At 32.6% G+C, this 14,489-nt stretch overlaps 1 protein-coding gene across 1 annotated transcript; it reads right to left on the bottom strand.

Moving 5' to 3' along the window:
• Positions 1–1,421: 1,421 nt before the first annotated feature.
• HO133_003967 (uncharacterized protein) lies at positions 1,422–2,944 on the bottom strand (the record flags this gene model as incomplete). Its single annotated transcript, XM_037294887.1, has 2 exons — positions 1,422–2,605; positions 2,656–2,944. 2 exons carry the CDS (start codon positions 2,942–2,944, stop codon positions 1,422–1,424), a joined length of 1,473 nt encoding a protein of 490 aa, XP_037148934.1.
• Positions 2,945–14,489: the final 11,545 nt, after the last annotated feature.

Genomic DNA, 14,489 nt, shown 5'->3' with positions numbered 1-14,489 from the left:
GTGGGTCCCCATGCACGAGTTCTGCCATAGTTGGTGTCATGTGTCGTGCGCTTAATACTTGAGTTTTACGTATCGCAACCGGATATAGGTGTTGTATATATAGCGGGATCTTGTAGTCACTTCTCGTGCTCTGGGGGCACGTTCGCAGTCCTTGATATGTGACTCTAGGATCCCCTAATCCCACATTCCGCCGCCCGGCAAAGCGATCCATCCCGTGAAAGCTACTTATCCTCTATTCGCATATCTTCCCCCAAAAGAACGAGAGTATATTCATATGACATACTATCGGTGTAGTAACAAACAACCGTTATCGTGCCCGCAGATCTTGGCGCTGGAACAACCAAACCGATACCGACTTCATCACCTACTTTAATACTCAAATAACTAGCGCTTTGGAGAAGAAGTTCCATACGGCGCGAATATAAAGAAAATCGAAAGCTCGACACTTATCATCAAATTCTTCTTCGATAAACCTCTCGTTGCGAAGCCAAGTTGAAGAGCGGTGATTTTCACGTTAAATACTACCCCGATATTCCAACGGGTACGCACGCAAAGTCCTAGAGAGCGCTAGCGGCAACCCTAACCCCACCTCCCTTCGGAAGGCGGCCCGGTAGCGGGGCAGTCCACCACTAACTCCAAGGTACCCCACCTATTTCTGGGGAGCGCCTAGGTTGAACTCTACATAGGCCAAGGCATTAGGCCTCGAAACTGGGCTTACATTAGATCAGGCACGATCTCGAAGCAGATCTAAGCGCCATCGTCCATGCGAACCTTCACGCGGGCCGTTACTCTATTCCGAGATCTCGGGCACTGGAGTCTTGGCGTCCAGAACCGGGACTTTGCGCGCGCCGACCTCCGTAGAAAGACGTTGTCGGAGTTACCGATTTTCCTTCTTCGGATAGCCCACAGGGGTCGAAGCGAGGCGTGTCCCATTGGTTTTGAAGGCCATGTTTCCAGGGGTCTGGGCTGATCACCCGGGGCTCTACGCAGCCTTAGGTGGTGGGTTCTTGACCGATACCTGACGTGCACATTCGTGCAGGATTAGCCAAGACCGCGGCCGAATTTTTCGTTATGGAACCAGCAGCTTTTCCATCATTGGATCTATCTATAGAAGACGTATTTGTAAATCATTTTATAATATGCGCGGTAGAGTACTGAATGCAAGCGCGTGGAGGAAGTCCCTGAGAAATAAATAACATGAAGAATCAAATACTCTATGGTTTAGTGAAGCATCGTGACTCTCCCAAACTCTCGCTCCAACTGCTGACGCTTTTTATGACCTTACATCACTTCATGTGAACACGCTGTCTAGAATTTATGCTGTGAATCGATCCTGGGGTTCGTGACCAGACTAAGGTTTCTTCTATGTCGTTTTCAGGCTCTCCATGCCGGTTCTTTTCGTTGGCCTGATGTCCAGTGACTTACTGGCTTTGCTGAGGACAGAACGGAGAGGGGACCAAGGCTATATTCTTGCTGTCGTTCAGATGGGCCATGGGTGCGCTGCTGTAGCCGTAGTCCCCCAGGGGGGTGGCCTGAGTTGCCGGCCTACTAGAAGAAAATTCGTTGAATTCCTGGACTGCTGATAGAGACTGATGGTCGTTGGAACCAAATGCTGGTGCAGATGCCAGCGGCGCTTGGAACTGATTTGGTGAGAATGAGGTCGCAATGAGTGTCCTATCAACATTTGACTCAGCAACAGCCATGGCTTGTTGGTTTTCCATACCCCAATTCATCCGGCACGCAATGTAGGCTGCTTCCGCCAGATCTACTGCGCCCTTCTCGTCGTTTGGACCTACTTCAAGATCATTTTGTAATTCTTTGATGGCATCTTCCATCCAGATAATGTCTGGAACCTCCCAAGCCGATAAGGATGCCACTTTGCCCTTCCAAGCTTTGGTCATGCTTGACTGTTGAAGAAGACCTTGAATGACTTTAGTGGCGTCCCATTGATCGATAGTTTGACCACGTTCGAAGTGCTGGATAGCGATATGGCTCAGACGGTCGTTGAAAGTGACGAAGGTACTGATGCAGAAACCACAAGACCAGGCTTGCTTCTCCACTGTGTACTTGAACTTCACTGCGATTGCTTCACCTTGCGACTTAAGGTGAATACCATGTATTTTATTCAAATGGTTGACCATGTCATGCCGTCTTTTGGAGGAAAAGGATTCCGGCGGTCCTGGCAGACACGCTTGAGCGTTGTGCTCTAAGAGGTGATCGTCATGTGGATTTGAAACCCCGCAGAACGCACATTGAGACCCTTGTGGTGTAGCTTCTCTTGGCCCCTTAAGCATGCAGAAGTAGGTCGTATCATGCTCCCTTTCATGTTTCTTCCAGTCGGATTGGTTCTTGAATGGTCTGACGTAGTCGCAGAGGGTACAGTAGTACTTGGCCTTTGCTGAAGGGGGTGGAATAGTCGCCGTAAGAAAACGCTGCGTCAAGGAGCCCTGCGTAAGGGCTTGCTGTTTGGCCTCAATATCAGGTGGGTGGTTGATTGGGCCAGGGGTGCTTGCATCAGACGAGATAGGTTGGACTCCATGCCCTTGGTTGAGCAGCCATTGGTGTATAGGAGGTGAGACGGAAACGTCGTCAATTTCAAAACCGCCTACAGGAAGAGTCAGCTTTGGGTCATGGTGTAGTGCTTCCTTCACGTACTCAGGGTGCGAGCTGAATATAACCAAGCGCTAACGTCGATGCTTGCGCATTGCCTCAAGGCTGCGATAGCTCGGACTTGATCGCGTGTTAGGCATGCGTGATCTGAGCGATTTGGAAGGCTTTGCTCTAGCGATCGAGCAAGCTTGAGCCATGCAAAGATGTTCCCATCATCCTCATCTTTTAGAATCTCAATTGCTTCAATGTGCTGCTCCTGTGTAGGAGCAATGGCAGAGGTGGTTGGAGTGCTGACTAATTGAGTATCGGCCACTTGGAAGCTGCTCTCCTGCATGCGAGGTAAGCTGGGGAAGGCCATTGCGCACCTGCGGATGCAGAAGGTAAGACATGGAGGGCGAAAGCTTTTGTAGACGGAGCATTACTGGCCACGGCCATTGCCTCTCCTGCTGGCTCTACATCTTAGATGGTATGTTAGTTATGGTAAATGAGAAGCGTGGACTACTCGTAAAGCCCTATGCAATGCCTGGTCCCTGTTTTCTAAAGAATATAAAGTAGCGAATGGAAGGCTAGCATTCATGACATTAAGCTTAAGCCAACTTTTTCATCAAGCTAAAAACTCTATTTCACAAGTACTAGCACCCACGCGGTTAGCAAAAAAGCCCGTACACCCTAGGCCGGAAACGGCTAGGAGAAGAGAGGCCCTTCCACATACTAATCCACACACAAATCCACTATTCTTCTCTTATTATCAAGCGCAATGTCGTCACCAAGTCATCATGCCTCTCAGCAAGAATGGCACACTCCCATGAGAGGTGTCGTTTTTCAAGAACGCTTTCAGAATAACAAGTCCTACCGAAAAATCGAAAATGACACCGAAATCCCATTCAACACTGCCCGCGATTGGTGTACTCGTATTCACTAGGATTTGCAATCTACTAGGATTTGCAATCTCTAAAACTTAATCTTTATAAATTATTATTTTATAACATTATAATAAAAAACTCGAAAAAAAACTCTAAAAGAATATAAATTGCGATTTTGATATTTTTAAGAATTTTTAAAATCGAGGTAATAATAATTAATTTATATAATAGCGTAATAAACTTCGATAATTATATCTTAATATATTACTATATAACTATATCAATTTAAGCTTAATTATAAACAAATTAAAATTATAATAATTATATTTTATATTCTTTTAATTTTTTTTTCTAGTTTTAAATTATATTGTTATAAAATAATAAATTATAAGAATTAGATTTTAAAGATTATAAATTCTAGTAGATTATAAATCCTAGTAAATACGAGTATCGAGTACTTAGATAATTTAGATTTATATAAACGTCGTCATTATCATAATCCTTTCTTTAAGAAAAATCGAGGCTGTTTACTACTGATATTAGACGTTTAAGTATAAGAAATAGAGTTAATTTTAGAGATATAAGATAATAATTATACTGTGAAAACTAAGGCTTTAATATGAGAATAACTCGGCTTCGAAGTAGGTCTAGACGTGTCTAGCGATACTATTAAGAGATAGATAGGTGTAATAGACTATTATAAATATATTACGTATTAAAAAGATTAATATAATAGAAATCTCGCTAAACGAAGACTGGAATATACTTATATAATGTTAAAGAGATATCTTAAGTCTAAAGATTAATACTCCGTTCGATTTTCTAACGAATATCATTTTAGCTGAGGTTCATAGAGCAAGTTAAGAATTATTCGAAAGCTCGAATAGAGATACTATTAGAAATGCATACAATATATCGAGAAATCCTCTAAAAAAGAGAGCGAAAAATTTCGATATTACATATAGACTGTAGTTGAATACAACTTTAAATTAGATTTTATATTTTACGAGATACTCGATAATATTAATAGTAAGATGTTAAAAAGAATCTATATTAACTCTATACTATATTTAGTCGCTATACTCTAGTATTAATAAATTAAGCGTAAAAAAGTTAATTCATTTATTTTAAAAGAGGATGGAGATTTAAGATATAATATCGATACTAAGAGTTATATTATTAGAAAGTTAAAGATTAAAGAGAATATTAATATATATAGAGACTATACTTCTTCGTCTAATCTTACCTCAATTAAGAACTACTAATAGCCTTTCAAATAGAATCTATAAAAGTTTCTATATTAGAATAATCGAACTACGAAGTACTATATTATAGATGGCTGGGAGAAGTATATAACTTAGAAATTCATTAACGAGCGTGTAGATAGTATGCCTGAAAGACTTCAGGCTGTAATAGACGATAACGGTCAAATGACTGGCTATTAATGGAGAAAATTAGAAGAATTTCGGTGGGGGAAGGCGCTTATCTCCATATAGTTAGGGTGTACAGAGGTCTACACCGAAAGTCCTGCACATGCGCTAGTGCAGCCCTAACCCTACTTTCGAAAAGCGGCCCTATAGAGGGGAAGCCTAGAAATATCTTCTCACAGCGCATAAATGGGACTTTAGGTACTTCTTTTGACTTAATAGGGGTATTAAATCCCGAAACCTAACTAGAGCTAGATGCGATTCCGAAGAACTCCAGACGTATTGTCTAGGTAATCCTTTAGGTGGGGCGTTATCCGAAGTCTAAGCGCAAGAGTCTTGGCGGGTGCAGGACTTTCGGTGTAGACCTCTATACGGGCTTTTTTGCTACCCGCGTGGCACCCTGCAGCGGGGTGACAGGGGTCGTAATCATCATGACTACTCGTACATTCGAGAAGTGAGCTACCTCGCTTAGTAGTGGCGGGAGAACCCCCTAAGAGCTTTGGCTGAGTGCCAAGACCCTAAATATTAGCGTCGTAGCTTACTTCTCGAATGTACGAGTAGAAAACTAGCGATGCGACCGCCAAGACTTTTGTCTGCTGCAGACATGTCTGCGGACGGTCATTACGGTCACGAATAGGAGGCCTGACAGCTAACCCGATTAGGTAGTAGCTTACACTAGTGTACTACCTTTCGTCTAATATTTTGAGGCTACTTTTCAGGGTTTTTTTTGCAGATTCCAGGGGTTTTGAATTGTTTCTCTACAGGATCTCTGCCCGCAGACCGCCAAGACCTCACTTTAAAGCATTTTCAGCCAATCAAATGGCTTAGTCACGCTCGGAGGAACTTCTATCCGGAGATTACAGAGATTACAGTGCTAACGGCCAAAATGTGGTAATTACTGTCATTACTGTCACGAATACATTCTGATGGTCATCGCGCATCGCTATAGAAAACTCCCTAACCCAGGCGCTGAACTTTTCGGTTAATGAGTTATCCCTTTGACCTTTCCTAGTGGCCGGGAGGGTCACGCTAGTAGGGATCTTTGGACAGGTTCATTGATTGGCTGGATTTGAACCTCTGCTCAAGTTGTACCGCCAATTAGTGCATGTCTCATCAAAGAATAGTCCAACTTAAGCGAAACTTCGATAGAACCTCTAGGAGTGGAGCGTTAAGGAAATATTATGGTTTGACTCATATATGTGGTGTGGTGTAAAGATGTTGATTAATCTATGTGGTCTGCAGGTAGATGTGTGCGGAGAGAGGCGCGCTAAAGCCGAGTGAGTAAGGTATCCGATAAACGCCGAGAGGCAACAAATTGTTTTCTCCGCACTCCGCACCATTATTTCAATTACTATTCCACTATCAGTATATATAACAGAATAAGGTAGAGCTGAGCTTGAAAACCTTGAATTTATATATGCAGTCAATTATTAATTTGAGGTTACTACGCTTTTTAATTAAATCGACTAAATTATCGCGGGTAAATAAATTAGCGTTCGTAATTATCAAAATCTTCCTCTCCCGCGTCTCCCTTATTAAAAATAGATATACGTTATTTACGAATAGAATAACTTTTTTATTTTCTATTAAAATTTTGAGATTTTTTTTTTAATTATAGAGCGTCGTTTGCGCTTTTTAAATTTTTAAGAATTTTAAAATTTAATTTTATAGTTATTAAGAAGCAAGGAGTCTAAATATCGCTTACTAAAGTTCGCTCGATAGCCGGACAGCCCGCTCACCAAAGTTCGCTCATTAAAGATCGCTTACCTATTTACTCGATAGTCCTAATCGAAAAAATAATTATGAATTTAATTTATAGACCTTTACTCGTATTAATATAATTTAATAAATATAGTCTAGATCTATTATATAGAGTTTAATATATTATTTCTTTTATAAAATTATTTTACGTAATTTTCTTTACGATATAAGAAGATCTAATATACTTTATATTTCTCGCGTATCTTAAAAGTATTATTTCTATTTTCACTAATCTCTCGTCTAAAACCTCGATTTAGAATATTATTATAATATATAAAGTACGTTCGAATAGTCTTTAAGTCTTATTAATTATAGTTACCTCGTAGTATCTTTAATAATATAAAGATAGAAGAAAGAGATTTAATCTTACTCGATAGATATTATTAAAGAATAGATATTATTAATTCTTTAATAATTATAAATAGTAGAAAAGTAAAAGATTTTCATATTGATTATAATAGCGACGAAGATTTTAAGCTCCGACACCGTTATAGAGTATTAATAAGAATCGCGAGAACTTTAAGTAGAGGTATATAGATTAATATTATCTTAAAGTATTTCTTAGATAGTAGTAGTCTATATAAGATTAAATATACTATATAAAGTAAGAAATAGATTACTTAAAAGATGACTAATAGCTATCTAATACTTAATTACTATTAATTAATACTCTAAAAGTAATAAAATACGCTAGAGAAGATTATTACGTTTTCTAAGAAATATCTATCTCTTATTAGTTTTCGTAGCTTTTTTTTACTACTTTAAGATTTAATCTAATTCGTTCTTATTAAAAGTAAATAGAGTAGTAATTTAAGATATATTAAATTATTAATAGTAAAGTTATTTAATAATTAAAATAAGATAGCTATTAAATATAAGAGAAGAATCTCGATTAAATTTATTATCTCCATCTGCAAATCTAAAAAGTTTCTATAAAATTTGAAATTGCTAATCGCGCGTTTATCGCGGAAATTATAAAATCCGTCGAATTAGTAAATCTGATTAGAATTCGCTTAAATTTTGCCGATTTAGTAAATCTAATTAGAATCCGTCTAAATTCCGCCGATTTAATAACTATCTTAATCTTTTTTACTAGTTTTATTAGTTTAATAGCAATATATACGAAAAAAGAAAAGTTCTAATAATTAACGTTATAACGATAAGATTCTATAATAACGAGTATTAACGCTAATTTAAATTTAACTACGGAATTAAACGATTTAATAAAATTAGTTATATAGATAATACTCTAATATAGCGTATAATAATACGTATATTATTAATAATATATATTAATACTATATATATATAAAATAATACTTAGAGTATATTAGAGTATATTATATAAAATTTTTAAAGTTACTAAAAATTTTTAAAGTTGCTAAATTAATAGAACTGGTGGAAAGAATTAGAATAGTTATTAAATCGGCGGAAAGGGTTAAATATAGACAAAGTCTGCTAAATAGACTAAATCGTGCTTATGATACGGACCCGGCGAAAATCGTGCGGAAAGGAACTTTTTAGATTTGTAGATCTCGGCGTCGACGTTTATCGAATATCGAGTATAGAGAATTAATTCGTAATAAATATATAGAAAAAATAAGAATGATAATATTCTTATAATAAGAAGTATATATATATAATTATTCGAATATTAAAAATAAATAGAGATGTCGAGTTAAGTCGTAATATTATAGTAAAATCTTTTAAATATCGAAATAACTATTAAAGTAAGATATCGAATAATTCTAATCTCTTAAAATATATATTATTTAATCTTTCTTCTATAGAGGCTTAATTATTATAGTCGTAATAATTTAGCTATAACTATTATAGTAGATTATTCTCTTATATAATTAATATAGTTATATATTATATTAATATAATATTAATTAAATATATAAAAATAGTAGATTAGATTATAGTAGTAATCTCGATATAATTAAGCTATAAGACGATTTAACGTAGTATTATAGAGAGTAAATCTATATTCTTAATATTAAGAGTTTTATTACTATTTAATTAATATATATAATAGAATAAGATAGAGCTAAGTTTAAGAATCTTAAATTTATATATATAGCTAATTATAAATTTAAGATTATTATATCTTTTAACTAGACTATCTAAGTTAGCTCGCTAGCTCTCTCGAGCTTTCTTATTAAAAAAATAAATATATCTTATTAATATATAGAATAACTTTTTTATTTTCTATTAAAATTTAAAGCGTAAGAAATTTAAATATCGCTTATCAAAGTTCGCTCGATAGTCGAATAGTCTTAATAAAAAAATAGATATATATTTTTTAATTTTAGAATAACTTTTTTATTTTTTATTAAAATTTTAAGATTTTTATTTTTAATTATAGAACGAAATATGAGCTTTTAGAAAAAAAAAGAATTTTTAAATTAAGTCTTATAGTTATTGAAGCGTAAGGAATTTAAATATCGCTTATTAAAGATCGCTTAGCAAAGATCGCTCACCTATTTACTCGATAGCCCTGATTAAAAAAATAATTATAAATTTAATTCATAGGCCTTTACTCGTATTTATATACTATAATATTTTCTTCTCTTAATTAATTAAGTAATTAATATATATAAAAGAATAAGATAGAATTAAGCTTAAAAATCTTGAATTTATATATATAGTTAATTATTAATTCGAATTCTCTACGCTTTTTAACTAGATCGACTAACTTATCGCGGGTAAATAAATTAGCGTTCGCAATTATCAAAATCTCGCCTTCCCACGCCTCTCTTATTAAAAAAATAGGTGTATATTATTAATATATAGAATTACTTTTTTGTTTTCTATTAAAATTTTGAGATTTTTTTTAAAAATTTTAAAGCGCTATTTGTGCTTTTCGAATTTTTAAGAATTTTGAAATTTAGTCTTATAATTATTAAAGCGTAAGGAATTTAAATATCGCTTATTAAAGTTCGCTTATTAAAGATCGCTTATCTACTTACTCGATAGCTCTAATTAAAAAAAAAATTATGAATTTAATTTATAGATCTTTACTCGTTATTTAATAATTAACTAATTAAATAACTAGCTACTAGACTTCTAAGATCTCTTATCTAGTTTATTTTTTAACGTATATAAATAACTCGATCTTAAAGAATTTTAAATTACTATAACGAACGAGTATATTCTTAATATATTTCTTAATTCTATAGCTAGCGAGCCTTAACGGAGGTATTCTCTATTATATTATATCTTCTTTTTGCTTATATAGTTCGATAGCCTTATTATTCTAATTCTATCTTATCTATATTAATATTATATCTATACTAATTCTAATATTATAATAAGACTTCTTTATATACTCGACGAAGAGAAATATATATAGACTAATTAATATATACTTACGTCTATTCGAATTAGCGAATAAATAATTAATAAATAAACGCGCTAATAAGGGCTTTATTAAGATATTAACTTAAGATTAAGATATTATAATCGATTAAGATTAAGATAGAAATTTAAGATATTATATTCTTAGATTAGTCTATTAAACGAGTAATTCGTTTCGATATAACGAAACGATCTCTAAATAATAGAAGGAATAAAGCATCGCTGAATTATTCGTAGAATTAGCGAATTGAAAAGAACTTATTAAAATACTTTATAGTGAGTCTGCTATAAGGCGACGAGAACAGACCTAGTAAAACGACTACGATTCGATCTCTTTACTGAGTATATCGATAACACACATAGTGAGCCTGCTACAATGGCAGCAAACGTACGATCTCTTTATTGAGCATGTCGATAATCCACATAGTGAGCCTGCTACCAAATGATATTCAACATCAACACATTCGATTCTTATCACCTAAATCCCTACCAGACCCTACGAAGCGACAAGTGCATGAGTTTACGGAAGTAGTCTATGTTAGTTAGATTATTGGCTACTAAGTACTCGCTATAATAGCTTAAGATAGGTAGGCCTACGGGGTACCGGCAGTCGAAGCGATAGGCTTATAAGGCGGATGGATGTAATAGATAGCACTACGAAGTAAGATGGCTATAAGTCGAGGTAAAGGATGAAATAGAGGATGGACTTGATGGTAAGAGTATAGGAGATATAGGGCAAATCTATAGTGAAGCTTTTAGGCCAAGCTGCCAAAAGGTGTTGGAGGTGAATGTATACGTTGGATTTTCTTTAATTCTATGGCAGAAGGACTATGGTAAGAAGGACTATGGCAAGAAGACTGGGTAAGGAGAAGAACTCGGAGAATCTTGCTGGCACGCAGGCAAGATATGGTCAACATCTCCAGGATCTCTGAAGGACAATGTGGGCATGGTAGGCATGCTATTGTCAAGACCAGCATGCGATCCGGCAAAACCTCGGACATGGTGTTTTTGAACGAATTGAAACCATCCGATGTTCGACTGCTACCGCCACACCTCGGCAAAATCCTCTCCAGTCAAGGCTTGCAGGGACTATGGATGTTTGGAGATACAAGGCAAGCAATGGGCCTGCATCTCCGGTCTACCAGCCATGGGGGCCATGGCTATTGAGAGGGGGGGGGTAGTGTTACGAGCGTACCCTTGACACACCCCTCAGCCCTATGGCTAGCGGGCCTTGGCGGAGGCATCCCCTACTATATTATATCTCCTTTTCACCTATATAGTTCGGTAGCCTTATTATTCTAGTTCTATCTCATCTATACTAGTATTACACCTATACTAGTTCTAATAATTACTATAGAAAGAATTTATAGTTATCTTCGATAATAAAATAGAATAATTTATTATCTCTTTCTAAGTAGTATTAAGTTTATACGTTATACTCTTATAGATAATTCTCTCTTAGATATTATTATCGTATACTTATAGAGTTTATAAAAATACTTATATTATAGTATCGATTTAAATATAGATTTTATTAAAAGATATTCGATAATAGCGAGTATATTAAAGAATCGACTTAAAGCGAAGTATTATTAGATATTTAATATAGACTTTATATAAATATATAAATAAACGTAACTCGTAGTAAGAAGATATCTATTATATTAAAATACTAAATGAAATTAATATTAAACTTAATCTTAGATTAGAGTTTTAGAGTTATATAGTAATATAAAATTAAAAAGATATAGATATATTTATATATAGATTTAATAGTAAAATTAATAAAGCTATATTTAAGAATATTTATACTTTACGCTATAGATACCTCTATTTAAAATTTCGTAAGAGTTTTAAAGAAATAACTTCTAATAGATATCTAGTTATATTTATAAGTAGATTATTTAAGTAAATTACTATAGTAAGTATAAATCTTTATTAAATCATACCTTAAGTAAAGGCAAGTTATCGAATTATCTCCTACTTCTTAATGTGATTTGGTGTAGGGATATGATTCGGTAAGGATTCGTGTGCAGGGCCGACCACCGAACACCAAATTTTTCTCACCTAGTCCTCTGAGTCCCCTCATGTTGGAATTAGTCAATAGGAGGCTAGTATATTCATACACTACTAAGTTTTAAATAGATATTATGACTACGCCTTATGATAGTAAATAGCCTTAGCGTAGCTTTATATCATAGATAGATAATGATCTTTATTCTTTCTATATACTTCTTTATAGAATATAATAATAAATAACTATTTTATATTAATATGAGATTATTAAGTATATATTATTTTTAATAGATTATAAGCTCGGATTTTCGCTATCGTGGTCTCTACACTATTAACTAGAAATACTTACCTATTTAATAATTTAGTGTTATAAGAATTAAACAAACATTCCTATATTCTTATTATATATTTTTCTATTTACTCTTTTATTCTTTCTTTAATAGATAGCTATATAAGATAACTATATAGGCGTTTAATATATATATAGCTATATTAACTTAGATCTAAAATTTTTTAAAGCTTAAAGAGTAAGAAAACTATTAGCCTTAATTAAAGAAGATAAAGAGTATCTTAAAGTATTACGATCTATAAAACGTAGTGAAATAAAATTTAGCATTATTTTTAGACGATTTATTAGAGGAAATTACTATTATAAATATACTAGCTAATAGAATCTATTATATAAGAACTATTGTGCTAGAGCTTATTAACTAGCAGATTTTAATTTATAATATTAAGATAAAGGTTTAAAAAAATCTTAATAACTAAGCATTAAAACTTATTTACTCGATATATGAGGACAAATCAATTAAAGTAATAGAAGATGAGGAGGTAATTATAATAAGATAAATTAGACTCCAAATCGACTATATCGACTTTAAATTCGTTCTTCGCTTTATTAAATTATAGAAATTATAGAATATTATTATAGCTAATAATAATAACTCGATTAAGATCTATATTATTAATATATATATAAAATCTAAGGATCTTAAGCGTATAAGAGCTTTAATTAATAGATAGATTCTTATTATTCTATTATTAAATAATTTAAATAAAAAGTATAAGGACTTTGTATATCGTCTTATTATATAACTTAATAATATATTAGACTTTAATAAAATTATTACACTTCTTTATAAAGAAGATTATCTTCTTAAGCGAGATAATAAGAAATAAGCTATGACTATTATTATAAAGAAATATTATAAGGAATAGAAGAATAAGAAGATCTTTAGAGGTAATAATAATTTAGAATATAGGGATAATACTTTAGAATAAGGCCGAGGTGAAAATAATAATAAAAATAATAATTATAACTTTAATTTCTTATTAAATAATTTAAATAATATCTACTATAAGGGATTAGATAATATATCTAAGTATTTAAAGTACTTACTATTATTAAATAAGAGTAAGAAGAGATATTAATTATATAGCTACTAGACTCTTTATAATGAAAAGATATTTAATCGATTTCGAAATAATAATAATAATAGTAATAATAATTTGAACTTTAAGTTTAAAGCGAATATAACTAATATTATTAATAGGCTGAACGATTTTATAAATTAAAATTACACTTATATTTTAGTAATAGCCTATATTATAATCGATGGTAAAGATATTATAAAAGATGAAGAGTATTAAAGTTATCTAGTTAATAGCTTAACATTTAAATTAGATAAAGGAGTGATAAATAAAGAGCTCGAAATTAAGTCTCTCGATTATCTCTTAATCGAAATAGCTAAATTATAAGAATTATAAGAGAATATAGGAAATTAATTAATATCTTAGCTTAACGCTAACTTAAAATTAAGTAATAAAATAAGTTAGAAGGCTAAAAATATTCTTAACTCTCTATTCAATTCTCTAGAGAACGAAATAATTAACGAATTATTACACGAATTCTTAACTTACTTTCTCTTCTATATAGTATATATAAATAATTAATCTACTACTATATACGAATAAATAATAAACTTAGATTATACTAACTATATATTCTTTAATAAGAATAAGTTTATTAATTATTAGCTATATTGTATAGATATTATAATAATTAATAAAACTATTATTTAAACGTAAGATCGCGATATAGTCGAAATAAAATAGCTATTATCGAATAAATTTAGTAATATCGTAAAAGTTAGTAAAGTCTTATATATTTCAAATCTTATATATAAACTATTTTCGATTAATTAGGCTATACGAAAAGGATTAGAAATTATCTTTCTTAATAATAACTATTATATTCTCTAAGATAGCAAGCTTATTAATAGCGCTCCGAAGGTAAATAATATCTATATTCTTAATATCTTATAGTCTATAGTTAAGGTTTTAATACTTATTTAGAAGAATATAAGAGTCTTAATAATAAGTCTAATATTTAATAAAAAAGCTATCGAGCTATAATACTATCGAATAGAATATCTAAATAAGGCGGATTTTA

This window comes from Letharia lupina (assembly GCF_014066315.1).
Source record: "Letharia lupina isolate WasteWater1 chromosome Unknown contig_19, whole genome shotgun sequence".
NCBI lineage: Eukaryota > Fungi > Ascomycota > Lecanoromycetes > Lecanorales > Parmeliaceae > Letharia > Letharia lupina.
The sequence above is the reverse complement of the archived record's forward strand: the minus strand, read 5'-3'. Positions and strand labels throughout refer to the sequence as shown.